Source organism: Condylura cristata, unplaced genomic scaffold (genome assembly GCF_000260355.1).
Source record: "Condylura cristata isolate star-nosed mole 26May11 unplaced genomic scaffold, ConCri1.0 scaffold00004, whole genome shotgun sequence".
NCBI classification, from domain to species: domain Eukaryota; kingdom Metazoa; phylum Chordata; class Mammalia; order Eulipotyphla; family Talpidae; genus Condylura; species Condylura cristata.
In genome coordinates this window covers 61,275,181-61,295,872 of record NW_004567105.1, presented here as the reverse complement: position 1 = coordinate 61,295,872, position 20,692 = coordinate 61,275,181, and the positions used below count along the sequence as shown (strand labels likewise).

At 46.4% G+C, this 20,692-nt stretch overlaps 1 protein-coding gene across 5 annotated transcripts in view; it reads left to right on the top strand.

The window, feature by feature from the left end:
- DAG1 (dystroglycan 1 (dystrophin-associated glycoprotein 1)) overlaps window positions 1–20,137 on the top strand; it is a 47,434-nt gene extending 27,297 nt beyond the window's left edge. For 4 of the 5 annotated variants that reach the window (XM_004676161.2, XM_012720395.1, XM_012720394.1 and 1 more), the window contains 2 exons: window positions 6,725–7,122; window positions 15,338–20,137. In XM_004676161.2, the coding sequence (XP_004676218.1) occupies window positions 6,838–7,122; window positions 15,338–17,740 (2,688 nt within the window). In that variant the 5' untranslated portion in view covers window positions 6,725–6,837 and the 3' untranslated portion in view covers window positions 17,741–20,137. Of the gene's footprint in view, window positions 1–6,724; window positions 7,123–9,998; window positions 10,110–15,337 lie in introns of those variants that run through there. The other variant, XM_012720397.1, reaches the window with a different exon arrangement.
- The last annotated feature ends 555 nt before the right edge of the window (window positions 20,138–20,692 follow it).

The following is a 20,692-nucleotide window of genomic DNA, read 5'->3' as shown; positions in this document are numbered from 1 at the left end:
TATGTAAATCTTAATTGAGTGTTTTTGGTTGAAAGTTGGAAAGACTGCCTAGCAAATGAAGCTTCACATGTAGCACAAGGTATCTAGCTAGTCAGTTAATATACACTGACGTGTTAATTATTGTTGGGCTGTCTTGAGGTAATTGTAGTTCTCTTTAATTGAGTTCTTGGGTGCCACACGGGTATGCGGCTATGGTGTAATGCATTCCCACTGGGGTTCTGTTGAGTCTGTCCACCTCCTGCACTTACTGCCCACCTCCACTCCGCATCCCAGGCCAGCTGCTGCAGCACAGTTGGAGTGTGGCCCTTGTGTTTGGGCTCATTTTTTGTTCTTAGTACCCCACCTGGGCTTTCATGATGAAAAGACTAGACCCGAGCTTACTATCTTTTCTTAGGTCTAATTGAGTTGACCAAATAGTATTTTTGCTTTCTGTAACTATTATAATTGTAATGTTAACATAACAATTTACCATTTTAAGCATTAAATTTTTGAAATTGTGGTAAAAGACAAAGTTTACTATCTTAGTCACTTTTAGGTGACTTGTTTAGTAGTGAATAATGTTTAACAGCAGCATGTGGAGTTCAGTGAAGTGTAGAAGGAATAGTTTTTCAGTGAACACAGGAGATGTTAAAAATCTACCCAGATTAAAGACCAGAGTCCAGTAGAGAGTGGCCATTCAGCCCTGGGTTTTGAACCATGTCTTTCTTTCCTTTTTGAAGCATGCCTGAGTGAGTGTGTACCCAGGTAGTGAACCGCTGCTTCCTTCCTGTTTCATTTAACAAGCTAAACCACCTTCAGCAGAAACCAATGCTTTTCTTGGACCTCTGCTTTTGATATCTATAAGTGAGAATTTGCAGGAGTTTTCCAAGTGAGAAAAGTGTTCAAAATAGCTTTTTTGTTTGATAGTCTATTATACAGTGCTTCCCTCTCAGAGGTGGCTTTTTTCCCTCCCATCACATAGTCTACATTTACCTTTCTTGCTGAATATGTGGCCGTAGACTCCTAACTTCAAATACATCTATTTCTAGGAAGTCTTTTATATATTTTGATTTACAAAGTATGCTCTCTTTTAGGCACTGCTGGAAACTTGAGCTTAAAAAAACATCTTTATCTATCTATGCATACAAGAACCAGGGTACAGGTAAGAGGTATGGGGGTGGGGTGAGAAGATTCACCAGAGACAGAGTGGGGAGCAGAGTAGGCAGATGTACTGAAATACACTGCTGAGAGGAGCAGTGGGCGAAAGGTCTGCTACACCATGTGGGTCAGCTCTCTTGTCAGGCATTGAACTTTTGCTGCAGTGACTGGGGACAGCTTTGTAGTGCTGTGCTTTAACCCATTGTGCCACCAGGGAGAACCCTGGAAACTTGAGCTTTTACTTCTATCTACTGGACAATCCTGATGTCCCATTTTGAGAAAGTAAGCAAGCACTGGATCGCCATTGGGGCACGCAGGAATTGTAAGCTCACTCCCATCTAAGTATGGTTCCCTTGGGTAAGGGTACTTCCCTGAAGGGAGTTGTAGGATTTGGGGGCTCCCAGGGCTTTGTACCCCCAGGCTGTCCTTTCATTGTTGGGTACCTGTACCCCAAGAGGCTGTCTAGCTTTTTTTTTTTTTTTTAAGATTTACATTATTTTTTTATGCTTAGAAGATCTAGGGTACAGGGCAGAGGTAGAGAGAGGGTGGTAAGTGAGAGGATTCACCAGAGACAAAGTGGGGAGTAGAACAGGTGTATCTAATGAAATACACTGCTGAGGCGAGCAGCAGAGACACGTGGGTCAGCTCCCTGGCCAGGGATGTGCTGCATTGGCTGGTGATAGCTTGATAGCCCTGAGACTTTAACCCCTGTACCACCAGGGAGGTCCCTAGTTCTTCCTTTTTTATCCCCAAGTAACTTTTTGTGGAAGTGCTGCCTCAGTTGTACTGGTAGCTGCTGAATGGGGTGAGACACGGTGTCTAGGATACTTTCCTGGTGTGGTGGCTCTTGGGGCAGGAGTGCAGGCTTTTACTGAAAGTAAAGAGAGAGGGCAACCTGAGTGACCACTCTGGGACAGCAGGGTCCCAGCAGGCTGTATGGTGTCCAGCCTTTGCAGGCTCTAGCACTTTCAGGACTCCTCCTCTCAGCAACAGGCTCCAGGCCCTTGCCATCCCCAGGGTGGAGTATCCAGGACTACAGAGTGGAAGTGCTTGGTAGCCATTTTTCACACTGTATGCCGTGACTATTGATTATGTATTCACTTAGGTTCTCTTGACAGAGTTGGACTTCCCTGGGCCCTGGGGCAGCGCTGAGCACAGAATCAGTGATAGACACTGGTGCTGACACAGAGGAATAAGATAACTTGCTTCTACTACCTTTTCCATAGCTTCTTACTAGCCAGGCCTTGTGACTGTAGCTTAATTATATACTTAGCCTACTCTGATACTTTCTAGTGGTATAATGTGTGTGCGTGCGTGTGTGCGGGCGCACGCAGTTGTTAAGTGACTGTGTCAGGAAGACTGGGTGATCTGGCTGCTGTCTTTCTCTGGTTTCTGAGCACCATCTCCCACCATGTTCAGGTAATAGGCTTTTATGTAGACAGTAGTTGAGTTCTTTCTTTGGACTCTGATTGCTGAAAAATGGGGAGAATCTTTGCAGTGCCTCCATCTCCATATTATCAAGTGTGTGAGCATAAGACTAAAATCTTCCAGAGGAATATCCTAGTATAGGTGTGTGAATGCAGCCTGCCAAGTTCCTAGCATGGGGAGACTCTTGCTTATAGGAAGCCAGCATCAGAAAGACACAAGGCTGTTTTTTGCCAAGTTGCAAAAGGCTTTTTTCTCCCTAGAGCATAGGAAGCCAACACATAGCATTTGGAGTTGTGCCCTGGACATTGCCTGCTTGCTAAATGTGGAGCACTTAGTCATGCCCATGAAACAGATACCCCATGTTGTCATGTGCCCACAGATAGCAGACTGAGCTTATGTTCCTGGTAGCAGGCACAGGGTGTGTCTCGTACTGTTGCTGTTTTCAAATAAGCTGAGAATTTTAAAATGGAGAATGTGATGAGAAATGTAAAAGATCATTTGAATCTAATTAACTGGAAAAGCTAGTAAACTTAAAGCGTAAAGACCCAGGAAGAAACTAAAAGTCTTGTATCCGTGTCATTCATTCATTAGGCCTGTGTCTGATACTGGGTGTGCTTTGGCATACATCAGTGATTGCAACAGTGTCCTTGCCTTTCCACGAGTTACATTCTTGTGGGTGTTGGTTCAGCCGACACTTATTAAATATGCGTTAAATGTATAAGAAAGGAAGAGGTCATTAATGGAAGCACAGTACAACACTAGGGAAAACATTAAAGTTATAACTTAAGATAGTATAAAACAAAAGACTCAGAAAATTAAGAAAAAGTGATAAAATAAGTTGTAAAGGGGATATACAACACATAAAATGGGAGATAAAAGCTAACACAGAAGAGTTTAAAGAAAAATCTTAAAGTTGGAGGTACTTTATAGAAGTATGAGGAGGCCATCAGTACCCTAAGTACAGTAAGCACTGGATATTGAGGTAAGGCCACATTTCCTACTTGACCTTGTCTGATACTACCCCATTGGGAGTACCGAGGGTGCCTTAGTAGATGGAAGCCTCAGGTGGAAGTCTAGCCTCACACTCGGTCCTTGTCAGCATAGGTGGGAGTGGGCCCATGGCTTATCTGTAGTGTTTGGCTAGAATAGAACTGTTACTGTCTAAACATCTTCTGTTCTGTTAGGCTATCCCCTTCTGTTCCTTTGGATAAAGAAAGCAAACTTTAGTGGGACCTTTTTCATCTCATCTGTTAGCATTTCTGGGTTGGCAACTTCTTCAGCTCTAATTCTGAAATATATGAAGCAAAAAGAGAACCTAGAGATTCACCTCTGTGTCTTCCTTGAGTTCTCAGGTCCTTAGCTGGTCTGCCTTCTCTTGACCTTTTATTCTTTTATTTTTGATAAGTGTCTAGAATTTTTCATAGTGTTCAGTGGGAAACTAGGGGGAAATATAAACCGAAAGTCGAAGTCTAGATGTCTTTTTCTTTTGTGTTTTGTTTTTTAGTGTCTTCTTAAAATGAAATCCTTATTTATTCTGACATCCTGCTATATTCTAAAATAATTAAATTGTGATTTTTTTTTTAAACTTTGATTCACCTGGGATTTATCCTGTAAGAAGTGAGGGACGGGCTCTCCCTGGTGGCGCAGCGGGTTAAAACACTGCACTGAGAAGCTAAAGCCACTTCCGCATGAGTTCGATTCCCGCCTGCCCCGGAGGAGACCACATGGCGTGGCAGACCTCTCCTGACCCGCTCGCTGCTCCCCTCAGCAGTGTACTTCGTCGATCTGCCTGTTCTGCTCCCCACTCTCTCTGGTGAAGCCTCTCACCGCCCCTGAGCCTCTGGCCTGTACCCCAGTTCTGTATGTACAAATAAATAAATCTTTAAAAAAAAAAAAAAAAAGTGAGGGACGATCCTTAATTGTATTTGTTTTTCTATATAGATGGCATCTTATCCCAGTGTTTCATTTTTTTTTTAAGTTTTATTTATTTATGCATACAGGCCAGAAGTGCAGGGGCGGTGAGAGGATTCATCACAGACAGAGCGGGGAGCAGAGTAGGTAGATCGACGAAGTACACTGCTAAGGGGAGCAGTGGGCAAGACAGGAGAGGTCTGCAGTGCCACGTGGTCACCTCCAGGGCCGGGATTAAACTTGTACTGAAGTGGCTGTGGCTACCTTGCAGTGCTGCGTCCTAACCCATTGCACCACCAGGGAGCGCCTCCTAGTGTTTTTGAACAGCTCTTTTGCAAACTGGTTTTGGGCTCTCACTCTGGTTCTGTAATCCACTGTCAACTCTGTTAAATGCAGTAATTTTATGATATCTTTGTTTACTAGGATAGAACTTTTCAACCTTCAACGTTGCTTTACTGTTTGGGTTTTAGCTCTGTCTCATGAATTTTAGTTCAAAAACAAAATAAGAATAGGAATAACTGTCCATAGCCAAAAAAAAAAAAAGAAGTCCTGTGGGAGTTGGCATGGATTTATTTTGACTTTAGAATTGCCTACCCATTTAGGTGATCTTATTTTTCTTTTCTTTTCTTTTTTTTAATTTAAAGGCTTATTTATTTATACATACAGAACTGGGGTACAGGCTAGAGGTGCCGGGGGGTGGGAAGGGTGAGAGGACTTACCAGAGACAGAGTGGGGAGCAGAACAGTCAGATGTACTGAAGTACACTGTTGAAGGGAGCAGCAGGTAGGTCAGGAGAGTTCTGCCATACCATGTGGGTCACCCCCCTGGTCCCAGATTGAACTCATGCAACTGTGGCTGCGATAGCTTCATAGTGTTGTGCTTTAACTTGTTGTGCCACCAAAGGAGGGCCCTCAGTGACCTTATTTTTCTTTAGCAATTTTGGTTTTCTTTACTCTGTATTGCTCAGGTAAAAAAAATAAAAATAATAACCTGGCTCATGTTGGGGCTTAATCCCTTTCTAGAATGGGAACCTGTTCCTGATGTTTGTGGTTATCTGTAAGCACCAGGCCAGTGTGACAGTGGGTCTATGTGACCAGCAGCTTTAGAGCAGGTACCTGAAATGAGTGAAGGGAGAGGGACCACCCGCGGGGTTCTAATTCTGAGGGGTCAGGGGACAAGAAGAGATGCCAAGTAAATTTTGTTCACTGGTATGGTGTTTGCACATAGTTAAACTTGTGTGTAATAATCAAGTCCTATGCCGGGGGTGTGAGGAATGGGCAAGTGTTACACCTTTCTTGCAAATATTTGGGTTTTTTCCAAAATAATTTTTTAGTACTTAATAGATGCTATATTTGCCACATTGCTTTATCGCTGCACTTAACTCACATTTCATTTTCTTGAACCATTTCAAAGTGAATTTCATTTTTTTTTATAATTTCCTAAACACTCAAATTGTAGATAGTATCTTATAGAGTCACACCACCACCATCTTACCTAAGAAAAGTGACAGTAACTCTTACATCAAGCCCATATGTAAAATTCCCTAATTAATCTTCTGGGACTGTGGTGATTATGTGTGTGTTTGTGTTTAAAGTGAATCCAGGATCCAGTGAAGATGCACACACTGCATCTGGATGCTGATTCTATATTTGTAAGTCTCTTTGTGCTTAGGGATATTGGCATTTGGATAGATCAGGCCTATTGTCCTGCAGAAGGTTTTCTATTCTAAATTTATCTGATCTCTTCATGACCCTTGTATTTCCTGTAAACCATAAGTTAGGTCTAGAGAAGTAAGGCAAAACAAACGTGAGCAAATATATGTCATTTAATATATTCTGGTAACTGTGTTTTTAAAAAGCAGATAGACTGATTTTAACATCATTTAAGATACTCACCATTTATTGATATTAATTTAATGTATGTTAATGTATTTTAGTGTGTCTAAAAGTATTATTTCAATATATAATCAGTATTTTAAAAGTATTAAGAGATATTTTACTTTCTTTTTTATACTTAGTTTCCAAAATGCAGTGTGTAATTCATTGCATTAGTTATCTGTAGTAGTAGTCACATGTAGCTCAGTAGTTACATGTAGCTGGTGATAGTGTACTGGACAGCACAGGCTATTCTTGGTCCAAATTTAAGGTAATAATTTTGGTAGGAACACTTAGGGATTAGTCACTGCTTGTATACAATCTGGAAACCATGGGTGTTGCTGAACTTTGAGTCTCCTCTTCTTCTTTTTCAGGCACTGGGTACTTTGGGATGGAGCAAGTGTGCAGAGGGTGAGGACCCAGCTGTGGGACTACATCACTTACTTCCTTTCTTAGGGAGACCATCGACTTAAGCAGAGTACCCACGATGAGGATGTCTGAGGGCCTCTTACTTCTGCTCCCACTTTGGGGGAGGACCTTTCTCCTTCTGCTCACCGTGGCCATGGCTCAGTCCCGCTGGCCCAGCGAACCTTCGGAGGCCATCAGGGACTGGGAGAACCAGCTAGAAGCATCTATGCACTCGGTGTTGTCAGACCTCCATGAGGCTGTTCCCACAGTGGTTGGCATTCCTGATGGCACAGCTGTTGTTGGACGCTCATTTCGAGTGACCATTCCAACAGACTTAATTGCTTCCAGTGGAGAAGTCATCAAGGTAAGATTTGGATATAAAGTGTAGATGAGGAAGAAGTCTCATCTTCTATTTAAGTTTTGATTTTAGTTTTTTAATTCTAAACTCCCAGCAATTTTGAGCACAATTCTTTAGAACCTTTGTTAATTGTCCCTTAAGAGAGGGATAGCTGGACCTCCCTGGTGGCGCAGCTGGTTAAGGCACAGCATTATGAAGCTGTCTGCAGCCACTGTAGCACAGAGTTTGATCCCTGACACGGGAGGTGACCCATATGATGCAGCAGACTTCTCCTGTCTCACCTGCCGCTCCCCTCAGCAGAGTATTTCGGTAGACCTGCCTGTTTTGCCCCCACTCTGTATCTGGTGAATCCTCTTACCCTCTTCACCTCTGGCCTGTGTGCCCCAGTTCTTGTATGCATCAATAAATAAATCTTAAAAAAAAAGAGAGAGAGAGAGAGGGAAAATTACTGACGCTCACAAGAAACTTCCCATATATCTCAAAATAACATCATAAGCCTTTATTCCAGTGCCATTTTCAAGGTGTCACTTTTGAAGAGCCTTTACATCCATATTCTGAAGGATTCTTTGTCATAAATTTAGGGATTTGATTTTTTGAAGGATTTATTTATTTATGCATATTAGAGTTAGGGTATAGGTGAGAGGTTTAGGGGACGGTGAGGAGATACACCAGAGACAGAGTGGAGAACAGAACGGGCAGATCGATGAAGTACACTACTGAGGGGAGCAGCGGGCAGGGCAGGAGAGGTCTGCCTTGCTATGTGGGACATCCCCCTAGCTGGGGATCAAACTTGTGAAGCGGCTGCATTTAGCTTCATAGTGCTGTGCTTTAACCCTGTGCGCCACCAGGGAGGGCCCCCATTTATTTTTCTTACTGCATTGTGCCTAAGAATGCAGGATGACTTATCTGGGAGCCTCATCTCTGTTCAACATGGCACTAGCTATAGTGATTCATCTGGGACTAGAACAGCTTCTTTCAGGGTGGTTCACTCATGGATGACATGTTGTTTCTGCCTGCTGACAGGAGCGTAATGAGGCTTTTGTTCAGGGTCCTTAGTTCCTCCCCTTGTAGACTTTTCCATAGGCTGTTTTGATTCCTGCATAGTTCAATCTCAAATGTTTGTGGGCTGGTAGAGGGAATGAGGACACCTTCAGTGCCTACAAAAGTTTTTGGATTTTCGAAATCTATCTGCTTGTGTGCAGGGAGAAATGCTTGCCCATGTCAGGGGCAGCAAGAGACAATGCTTTCTCAAGCCTTAGTGGGGATACCCAGGTAACAGTTGGTCTTCCAGCCAATTTGTTCATGACTAAGTAGCTAATAAGAACTTACAGGCAGAGCATGAGATCTGATAAGATTAGTTGTCGTTAGATTTTCATACTTGTTGACTGGTCAGGAGATTGTTGATGGAATAACTTGGTGTTTGCAAGAGGCTGAACAACAGTTTTTTTAAGGGATAGAAAGTTAAGTCTCATTCTAAGTGAGCTGCACTGGCTGCCTTGTTTCACCTGTGTGGACAGTTAATTAGTTTATACAGGCTATTTACAGAGGCTTTGGCAATTCTGGGAGTCAGAGTAGCAGGTGTGCTGCTTAGCATCGTCTAGTGCACCCATCCGGTAACATGCGGTAAGGGCTTCCTTATTCTTTATATACCAGGCAGCGATGAAGTAGGTCAGGACAAAGAAGAGACCAGCATGCTTGAAGAGTGTAGACCTGAGCTCCTAGATTCTCTGTCCTATGCCATAACTGTCATCATGTCATGTCCAGACTGCCCTTGTTTGGTCAGCCTAGCCAGCACCTTTTGCTTCCCCTACTGTTGTCTAGCCCTGCCTCAGGAAATCAGTTTGCTGTTAACTGCTAAATGGGTACTACTGGCAGATGATGCAAGAAGGGGCTCTTACAGCCCCCTCCTTTCTCATCCAGATTGGTGGGGATGAGTCCTACAGAAACCAGGTTGGCGATTGCTGGGCAGATCAGACCCTTCTGAGTTGGCCACCCTGTAAATTACTCACCCTGCCTCTTGCCTCTCTTGAGATTGGTGCCTCCTCTGGCTGAGAAAGGTGATTTATGCCTGAGGCATTCTAACCCCTCCTCTCGGGTGATCATGGAGCGATATCTTTGCATCTCATGAAGTAACTGGGCACTCTGGACCTCCCTTTCGATGTCTCATTTTGGTAGAGCCAAAATGCTCTAAAAAAGTCATCTGTGCAGATGACTTTTTATTTCTGCTCCTTCCCTGGAGACAATATGGATTTTCCCTGGGTCCAAGATGTTTGCAAACTGGGAGCAACCCTTCCTGGGACTGCGCTCTCAGTTGCTGGCGTGGGCCCCTAATTGTTCCCCTGAGAACAATGGGCACTCTTTTTGACCAGGAAGGGGAGCTCATGAAAGGAACATTTCTTTGGATGCTTGAGAGCTTTGTGGCAACCCCGCCTGTATGAGATGAACTGTGGTTTCTTCCTGCCTTGAGTGGGTGTTCCCCAATTCTGAATGGACCTCTTGTGAACATGGTATACCAGGAAATGTGGGTTGTTGAAGTAAGGCATCCTTGGGGGTGGGTTGTTAGAATGGCATTTGCCCAGACTCATCAACTCCAATACTATATGTTTAATAAAAATTACTGACAAGGATGGAAAGAACATGACAAAATCAAATGATGTCAGAACTTAGAATTGAGTGACTGATTCTGAGAACTTAATGGCTATAAGTGTCTCAACTGTCCCCTTTACCCTTTGAGGAGAAAGAGGAATTTTTGTTTTTAGATGCAAACAGTTAATACTAGCTGAGGAAGGGAGGGGCCTTGCCAGGGCAGGCCAATAAGGATCCAAGTGGTTACTTATCAGAGGATAGTAATCTGTGCCACTTTGAAACAGCCACCAAGAAGACCCTCTAGCACTTTCACAGGGGATTCAAGGAAGGACCAAACCTTAACCTCAAGGGCTGTTCTGCCCAGAGGTGTTAATCAGAAGGAGCCCCCAAAAAGGATCCTACAAAAGGTTTGTAGAATGTGAGGAAGTTCTCAACAAAGGCAGTTTTTAAAAAATTCACTCTTAAATTTTTATCTGAGGAACCTTTTTTCTGGCTGTCATCAGCAGTGGAAGTGCTGGGGTTTTTGCTTTTCACTTCCAAGTCTCCAAACTCCTTTAAGGGTAAAGTATTACTTTACAGTTTTCTGAATGATAAATCTTATGTTTTCTTGGTTTCCCAAGTCCTGGTGAGAGCCCACTTCTTCAGTTTTGTCTCTCAGAGCGGTCCAACTATGAACTAGTTGGCTCGTACTGTGTGTAGAAGAATGATTTTTGATGAGGGACTAAATAATGGAAGCTCCTCTGCTCATTTGCTCTGTCTCTGGTGTGGAATGGTACTAGTTGGGGGTGAAAAACTCTGGTTGTATTGCTTCAAGTTTAGCACAGCTGCTGTGTCTTTAGCAAATGGTGTCGGAAGGTACTGGCGAGTGAGTAAAGAAGTTGGAGAGAATGTCCCAGAACTGCTAGTATAGACTAAGGATTGACCAAAACCTTTACATTTTCCCTGTCATTGGTCACAGTGATTCATTGTGACATCACTGAGTGGGCAGTCTTTAGAATTCCTCATGGGTTTACCCAGACTTTGTGATCTTGATTCTTAATGTACTTTTGTGTCAGGATTTTAAAAACTGGTGCATAGCTGTTTCAGATCTTGTTTTTCTCAGTACTGGGCTTGCCGTCCATCTCAGAAGCATATTATCTATAATGGTTGCTGAAACTGGAAAGATTTCTGGAGTTTTTTCAGAGCTAGAGCCTCTAATTTTCTTAAATCAGACTTTGTCCTGCAGTTTCTTCCTCCTGGACATGTTCCCACTAATAGCATGAAGACCCCTATTCCTGCTGCTTTATAAACAGCAGGCCTTGCGTTCCATGACTCCAAGGTAGTGTTGGTGTTTGATGTTGGGAGTGGAGGGGAGTTTGAGTGAGTGACTTAGAACTCTGGAGTTCTGTCACTAGGAACCTGGAGGAGTGAGAGGATCCATGAGACAGAGTGAGGAGCAGAACAGGCAGATCTACTGAAATACACTGCTGAGGGGAGTAGTGGGCGAGACAGGAGAGGTCTGCTGTGCCATGTGGGCTACCTCCCTGGCTGGGATCAAATTCATGCCACAATGGCTTGTGATAGTTTTATAGTGCTGAGATACTACCCCTGCGCCACCAGGGAGGCCCTAGCACAATTTTTTTTTTAATATGAGTAAGCTAATGACTCCAAAAATAGTTAAAATCTCCTGTGCAAAGATGCCAGGATTAAAACACTCCTATTTTAGGCTACGAGGAGGTGGATGCTGGCCTTTAGGCGCTCACCTGCAGCAAGTCCTCCCTCCTTGCACACCACTCAGGGTATCAGCAACTCCTGGTAGACAGGTGTTAACTGGAAGTTAGTCCTTGCTTTGTGAGCCTCAGCTTTTTTCCCCTTTAGGCTCGGTTTTCCCTTGCTTGTGGCTCCCCCTAGGTCCCTTGCTGCTTAGAGCTTCTGCTTTAGGGCATGAACTAGGAAACAAGATCTCACTATGTGATCAGTCCAAGGCCAGTGGTGAATTAGGACTGAACTGTGGTGCCTAGATGTGCCCCAGACCTGTTTGGCTCAGGCTCACATTGTATATGCAGTGGGTCCTCACTCAACCCACGGGAGCAAGCCCAGAGCCATCACTGACACACAACTCAGCATGTGTCTGGCCGTGTTAGCCTGGGTGGCCTCCTTTTTCTTTTTACAGATTAAAAAACTGAGGCTGACATTGGGTCAGGTCTCAACCTGCCTAAAGATGGGGTTCAGCCCAATGCTCTTAGAAATGGTGCTTCCCCTTCGCTAGGGTATTGTTACAGATATGAGTTCTGGCTTGTTGTGTGGGCTGATAGTCTCAGCAAACTTCCTTCATATCCCACATTATGCATAGGCACTGAAAGGAAAAATAAATGCTCTAGAGCTTGGCAGTTTTGAAAGCTGGGAGGGGGGTGTTGGGGCTCCTGTGGACCAGGTGTTGCATCCATCAGTATTCCCTCAACTGATTGCCCTCGGGAGGGAGGGGCCGCTAGTGGAATCCTTTGAGAATTGGGATGCTGCTCACCCTTCAGGCATGTTCAGACTTCCCATTTCAGGGGCTTTCCCTAAATGACCTTGAAATTACAGTATGCCAACATGCCTGTGACTTGGCTAGGTTCCTGTGGAGCTCAGATTTGTTTTGTTTCCTGTGGTCTTTCTATTAAAATGAATCATTGCCAGTCAAAGTGCTGCCTGGGTCTAACAGAGTTCCCAGTATCAGGATGCTTGTGGAGATACATGGGTTTGGAATATTCAGTTCTGTGGCATTCCCAAGACCCTGGTGACTGTTTTAGCCACTGGAGTGCCATTGTTGGACACCTGTCCTGTGACTGGGGCTCTGGGATCCTGGGGAGCCAGAATCTATAGAGAAGACGGTGGGCAGCTGTGTGTAGGTTGCAGGTGGTTGGCTCTTTTTCTGACAGGACTGTAAAATTGTGGGTAGACAATAGTGAAAAATTTTTAAGTAATCAAAGAGCTTCCATATCTCAGTTTGAAATTGAGCGTTATAACTTGCTTTGGTGAAACCTAGATTTTTTTCCTTAATGTTTACTATTTTTATTACACTTTGTTAATATGTTACAATGTTATTTACCATAGCTTAAATGAGTATCTGCCAAGGTTGATTGTATTGGAGCTTTCGCCAAAGATTTATTTCTTAGGTTTATTCCTTAGGAAACATCTAACAACAGAACTGTGGCTCTTGGGCTCAGGCAGGGAAACCTTGAGGTTTTTTTTCTGTTACAAAGTGTGTAGCTAGAGACAGTTGGGAAAGCACTGGGACTGCTTGCTGACTGCTGGTGGAACACACCGGCTGGGCAGAGGCCTAGCTGCCTGGCTCCTCGGTAATGACCCATCAGCCTGGCCGCTGAATTGGCAGACACCTCTGGAACCTCTCCTGGCTTCTCCTGGAGGACCAGTCTCCTCTACAGTGTCTTCTTGGCTAACTTCACCCAGAGCTCCATTCCACACCCACCCTTTCTCCTGTCTCTGCCCGCCCTCTGCCAGGCATATTGTCATCCTGATGGGTCTCAGCCTGACTTGTTTACTCTCCACCACTTTTTTTTTTAATTAAAAAATATTTATTTATGCATACAGAAATGGGGTACAGGTGGTGCCGGAGGTGCAGGGGCAGCGAAAGGATTCACCAGAGACAGAGTAGGGCGCAGAACAGGCCTACTGAGGAAGTACACTGGTGAGGGGCGCAGCAGGGGGCCTGCCGTGCCATGTGGGATCACCTCCAGAGCGGGGCTTGATCTCCTGCTGAAGTTGTTTTAGCTTCTTAGTGTTGTGCTTTAACCTGCAGTACCACCAGGGAGGGCCCGTCATTCTTACCCTACTTCTGTAAACATCTTAAAATTCCCTGACTACATTTAGGCTTTATATGTGTTTTGCAAAACAAAAGCTGTCAGTTTTTGCTTTATATATTTATTTGTGCATGTGGTAGTTTTCATATTTAACGTAATTGAACTGAAAAGATTTACAGCATAGGTTTTTCTTGTCAAAACATTTGAAATAATGTTAATATTTTTGTAACTAAAAAAGATATTCTAGAGGAAAAATATACTTAGTGTTTTTCATGGATTTGAAGACACCCATATTTACAGATATTTTACCATCTCCAGTGGTGGCTGTGTTTGCATTAGATGAGACAGGGTTCTTAGTTGTGCACTGATTAGGTGATGGCTCGTTTTAGAGTTAATGGGATGAGGTATTGCAAAAGAAATGCTATTCACAGACCCTAGTGATTCAGAGTAGTGAGGAAAGTACAGTAACTCCTAATAATGTCAGATGTCTTCTTATGAATGTTTGCTAGAGTTTGGAAACCTGTTTATAGGGATGTAAGTGTCTATCTCTGATAAGGTTGATGAAATTGCAGCATGCTGCCTGGATATCTGGATTTAGGGAAGAGCAGGTACAAGCTGAGATTTGAGATGAGCGCCCATGTCTCCTCCCCAGTCACTTAGGCACCTGTCCCTTCACAGAAGGAAGTGCAAAGAACCAGACCCACAGTCCTTTGCTTCTGGGAGCCCAGCAGACATGATTGTGACCTTTCTGCCACAGGGAGGGAGACATTTTAGTGTCCCCTGTGGATAAGCACCAGTGCAGGACAGTCCTGGGCATAGACTGGCAGCAAGGCATACCATCTGTTGGTCAGTGTGTCTCTGCACTCGGTGGTACAGAAGAGTGGAAACAAGTGACTGCAGCACACCAGAGAGTGGATCCTTTTTGCACTGGATGTAGAGATAGGTGTTTCCCAAAGTTGAAAGAAGTCATAGATGGAGGCTGCACAAGAAGCAAGTCTTGTTTTGTCTTGCCAGCGGTGGAGAATGTTTTCATAAGAGTATTCTTTTGGGTGCTTTGAGTAATACCAGTATGTTCCAGTGGAAAAGGATTCTACCCTGAAATAAGTCTAGGAGATGCTGTGCTATTGGGTGAAAAAGGAAAGAGCTCCTCGAGTCTGCTTCTGTGCCTGGGCTCTGCAGGACCAGAGTTGGACTCTGCACATTCCCTAAACTTAGTTGGCTCAAGAACTCTTTTAGGGGCCAGAATTCCTTGGAATGCCTTTGACGGACACTTAAAATACTTGCTTCCAATCTCCATCTTGGGCACTGCAGTTTTTCTTGAGGTTAAAAACCAAGGTAAGTGAGACGCCTCACTAGGTTTGAATGTAACATGGTAGTTAAGGTGAGTCATTCAGAGTATTGAGTTTTCCCTTGCACCCAGATTTCCAAAAGCACCCAATGCCAGTAGGCCTATGACTTGAGCAGAGTTGTGGTGTTTGCACAGGGCAGGGAAGAAGTCTGAGGTGAGGTTGAGAGATGAGATGCTTTGTAGGCAGAGTAGGCAGGAGATCACAAAGCATGTCACTATCATAAAAATCTGCAACATTCTTGAGCTTTGTGCTTCGGATGTGCCAGTATCACTGTTTCCCCAGTTGGGTGAATTCACTTGCCTTCCCAACTAACCCACCTGGCAACCCCAGGCTTTAGTGACAGTTGTAAATGAACTCTGGGAGAAAGAAGTTAATCCCCCAAGAGGAATTCTGAACTCTCCCTCACTTACCACACAGTTCAGGATAGGCCAGTGTTTAACTGTCACATCATTTTTAGATTATGCAGTGACCATGACACTTACCTTGTGCTAATGTCTTTTTTAGGTATCAGCGGCAGGAAAGGAGGCCTTGCCATCATGGCTACACTGGGATCCACAGAGTCACACCCTGGAGGGCCTCCCCCTTGACACTGATAAGGGTGTACATTACATCTCAGTGAGTGCTGCACGGCTAGGGGCCAATGGGAGCCATGTCCCTCAGACCTCCAGTGTGTTCTCTATTGAGGTCTACCCTGAAGACCACAGTGAGCCACAGTCCATGCGAGCTGCGTCACCAGACCCTGGTGAAGTGATGTCATCTGCCTGCGCTGCTGATGAGCCTGTGACTGTGCTCACTGTGATTCTGGATGCTGACCTCACGAAGATGACCCCAAAGCAAAGGATCGACCTCTTACACAGGATGCGGAGCTTCTCAGAAGTGGAGCTTCATAACATGAAGTTAGTGCCAGTGGTGAACAATAGACTGTTTGATATGTCAGCTTTCATGGCTGGCCCAGGGAATGCAAAAAAAGTGGTTGAGAATGGGGCCCTGCTCTCCTGGAAACTCGGGTGCTCCCTGAATCAGAACACTGTGCCTGACATCCGTGGTGTAGAGGCTCCTGCCAGGGAGGGTGCTATGTCTGCCCAGCTTGGCTACCCTGTGGTGGGTTGGCACATCGCCAACAAGAAGCCCCCACTCCCCAAACGCATCCGGAGACAGATTCATGCCACACCCACACCTGTCACTGCGATTGGGCCCCCAACTACGGCCATCCAGGAGCCACCATCTAGGATTGTGCCCACCCCCACATCTCCAGCCATTGCACCTCCAACAGAGACCATAGCTCCCCCAGTTAGGGATCCTGTTCCTGGGAAGCCCACAGTCACCATTCGGACTCGTGGTGCCATTATTCAGACCCCAACCCTAGGCCCCATCCAGCCCACTAGGGTATCAGAAGCAGGCACCACAGTTCCTGGCCAGATTCGCCCAACCATGACAATTCCTGGATATGTGGAGCCTACAGCAGTTATTACCCCTCCCACAACTACCACCAAGAAGCCACGGGTATCCACACCAAAACCAGCCACGCCTTCAACTGACTCTTCAACCACCACGACTCGCAGACCAACCAAGAAACCACGGACCCCCCGCCCCGTGCCCCGGGTCACTACCAAGGCTCCTATCACCAGATTGGAAACAGCTTCCCCACCCACTCGCATCCGTACCACCACCAGTGGCATGCCCCGCGGAGGAGAACCCAACCAGCGCCCAGAGCTCAAGAACCACATCGACCGGGTAGATGCCTGGGTTGGTACCTATTTTGAGGTAAAGATCCCACCAGATACCTTCTATGATAAAGAGGACACTACTACCGACAAGCTGAAGCTGACTCTGAAGCTCCGGGAGCAGCAGCTGGTAGGCGAGAAGTCCTGGGTGCAGTTCAACAGTAATAGCCAGCTCATGTATGGCCTGCCCGATAGCAGCCACGTGGGTAAGCATGAGTATTTCATGCATGCCACAGACAAGGGGGGGCTGTCAGCTGTGGATGCCTTTGAGATCCATGTCCACAGGCGCCCTCAAGGGGACAGGGCTCCTGCAAAATTCAAGGCGGTGTTTGTGGGTGAACCAGCACCAGTGGTGAATGACATACACAAGAAGATAGCCCTGGTGAAGAAGCTAGCCTTTGCCTTTGGGGACCGCAACTGCAGCACCATCACTCTGCAGAATATCACGCGGGGCTCCATTGTGGTGGAATGGACCAACAACACTCTCCCTCTGGAGCCCTGTCCCAAGGAGCAGATCACGGGGCTGAGCCAGAGAATCGCTGAGGATGATGGGAAACCTCGGGCTACCTTCTCCAATGCCTTGGAGCCCGATTTCAAGGCCATCAGCATTACTGTGACAGGCGCTGCCAGCTGCCGGCATATACAGTTTATCCCTGTGATGCCACCTGGGAGGACATCCTCAGTGGCACCATCCACTGAGGCGCCGGACAGGGATCCTGAGAAGAGTAGCGAGGATGATGTATATCTGCACACAGTTATTCCGGCTGTGGTGGTCGCAGCCATCTTGCTCATTGCTGGCATCATCGCCATGATCTGCTATCGCAAGAAGCGGAAGGGCAAACTTACCCTCGAGGACCAGGCCACCTTCATCAAGAAGGGGGTGCCTATTATCTTTGCAGATGAGCTGGATGACTCAAAGCCCCCCCCCTCCTCCAGCATGCCACTCATCCTGCAGGAGGAGAAAGCCCCCCTTCCCCCTCCTGAGTACCCCAACCAGAGTGTGCCCGAGACCACTCCTCTGAACCAGGACACCGTGGGAGAGTACACGCCCCTGCGCGATGAGGACCCCAATGCTCCTCCCTACCAGCCACCTCCGCCCTTCACAGCCCCTATGGAGGGCAAGGGCTCCCGTCCCAAGAACATGACCCCGTACCGGTCGCCCCCACCCTATGTCCCCCCTTAACCCACAAGCGCCTGGGTGGAGGCAAGGGTAGGGCAGGGCCCTGGAGACAACATGGTGTTGTCTGTGGAGCCCGGTGGCCTGCAGACCATCGCCCACCGGGAACCGACACCTGACCTAGCACATACTGACACACACAGGGCCTGGACAAGCCCACCCTCTTTGGTCCTCCTAAACCCCAAAGCAGCTGGAGAGACTTTGGGGACGTTTTTACTTTTATTTTTTGCCTAACAGCTTTTTATTTGTTCATAGAAATTTCTTCGCTACGTTCTTGATGGCTGGCTCTGAAAGCACTGTTCGGAGTAGAGGTAGATGGAGGGAGCGAGGAGCCGTGAATGAACTCGCAGGCAGTGCTGGGCGGCCCCCCGGCTCTCTGCGTTTTGCCTTTAACACTAACTGTACTGTTTTTTCTATTCACGTGTGTCTAGCTGCAGGATGTAACATGGAAAACAGTAGCTAAAAGATTAAGTTCAAAGGACTTTCAGAAGTTAAGGTTAAGTTTTTACATTTAATCTGCTGTTTACCTAAACTTGTATGTATAATTTTGGGGTGGGTATGGGGAATTGCTTTGCTAAAAATAAGCTCCCGGGGTGTTTCAAACTTAGAGAAGACCAAGGGACAGTATTTTTTATCAAAGGAATCCTATTTTTTCACACTACGTAACTTGGTTGCTCTGGTACCCCAGAGCCTGCCTGGGGGCCTCTCGGCCCTGGTGCTGGGCTTGCTCTCCCGCTGCTGCCAGGGGCTGGAAGCTGGAGGGGCCTCTTGGGCCGTGGACATCCACACCCTCACCCCATGCACGCTAGTGGCCCACCATCTAGGGGTCTTCATTTTCATGGAAAGGGGACTCCGAGAGGCAGTGGTGGCCATGGCCCCCAACCTAGGTGCTCCAGGGTGGGCCAGCTGCTCGTGGTGGGGCCTGAGGAGGTCGAGGGACTCTTTAATACATCACCTTTGTTTTATCCTTCTGTGTTTTTCTTTTCCCTCCTAAAAGGAATATGGTTTTTGAAACACTCAGTGGGGGACATTTTGGTGAAGATGCAATATTTTTATGTCATGTGATGCTCTTTCCTCACTTGACCTTGGCCGCTTTGTCCCAACACTCCACAACTCTACCTTGACCCGCCCCGCCCTTCCTCTGGCACTGCAGTCCCAGACCATGGGCCTTACTGGCTGGAAAAGGTCTGGTGGCTGGGGAGGAGTGCCAGCAATATAGTTCATAGTTAAAATCTGTGGGCTCTCAAAGCTAATTTTTTACTAAAGTTTTTATACAGCCTCAAATTGTTTTATTAAAAAAAGTTTAAAAATGGTGATGCTTACAGCAGTTTGTACAAGCTCTTAGTGTTGATTCCATGGAACTGACGGCTTTGCTCATTTTGATTTCCCCTGCCTCCCACCCCCACCTCCCTTTTTCCCTAACGGTTTAAATTCCAGCATTACACTGGGACTTCTTTTGCCTTTTGTAGCAGAATGTCTGTCTGTCCATCTGCGTCTCTGTCGGGTGACTCAGGGGTGCCCACTCTGCTTTGATTCTCCTCCGCTGGAAGAAACCATTTTGAGCATGACTTTCTTGACATTTGGGAGTTATTTTGGGTACCTTTGAGGGAGGAATGCCTTTTGCAATAATGTATCCCTTCCATAATTGAGGGCAGGTGGGTGGACCCAGGCTCCCTTTGCACACTGAGCAGCCACTTCTAAGCCATATCGAACCATTTTTCAGAGGATTCGTGTGTGCTGCCTCAGGAGGGGCGGGCCAGTCAGAAGGGAGGGTTTCTGCACCCTGCCCTTCTCTGGAGAGCGTTTCCCCTTGCGCCTTCTCCCACAGGACCCACCCCTTCTCCCCTGCCCATCTTTGTGGGGGGCTACATAGTGAGCAGTGCCTCTGTTGGGGGAGCCTGTAGATGAGAGCTCAACGGACCTCTGGTGACTGGACCTGTGCCTCCAAGCCAGTTTCCCCACTGTCCCAGAGTCAGGAGCACCAGCAGAGTCCGACCTGGTGAGATTATTTCTGATGACCTCGTCAAAAAATAAACAAATCCCAGTGTTCCAGGTGAGGGCTTGAAAGGCCTTCCAACAGCTCCGTTGCCCCTAGCAACTCCACCATTGGGCACTGCCACGCTGAGACGGGCTGGCCCAGAATGGCCCGTTGCCATAGCAACTGGAGGCAATGGGGCAGTGAACGGAATAACAACAGCAACAATGCCTTTGCAGGCCGCCTCCTCCCCTGAGTGCTGGGCTGGCGATGGCCATTGAACTCTGAGACAGAGCCAATCTCACATTCAAGTGTTCACCAACCACTGATGTGTTTTTATTTCCTTCTATATAATTTCAAGATGTGTTTTCTGCATTCTGTATAGAAACATATCAAACTAAATAAAAGCAGCGTCTTTATTACAATGCTGTGGCTTTCACGCATCTATTTTTCTGGTCCCTAATATTCTAGGCTGAGTAGTGGTGGGGCTGGGGTCCATGTGACAGAGGAAGATGGGACCCAGCCGGCCCACTCAGAGGTGGCCTTTGAGCAGCTGACCAGCGAGCTTCCTTGGCCTTTCCATTTCTGTGCCTCTGGAGCACGGGCGGGTGTGTTCTAGAAGTTATGCCAAAACACAGGTCCCCACAGCACATCTTTTGCCTCAAACCAACTGAGATAGGCCTGGAGCTTCAGTTTCCTCAGTGTAGGGTGGGGTGTGCAGAAACCCCAATGAGATTGTGTAGGAGGGGAGGATGGTGCCTCCTCCCGCGGGTCTGTCTGCCCCAGAGTATGTCAGACTCTGTCACTCCTAGGCAAGAGTTCCTCAGGCTTCCGAAGATGGGATGTAAAGATCCCTCTAGCTGCAGAGTCACCCTAGCTCTGCCCCAGTGCCATGTGGGTTAGTTAGTCAGTGTCCAAGGTAGTTACAATGCAGCTTTGGCTTTGGAGTGGGAAGAAGGGTTAGGATGATCTGATGGGACTTA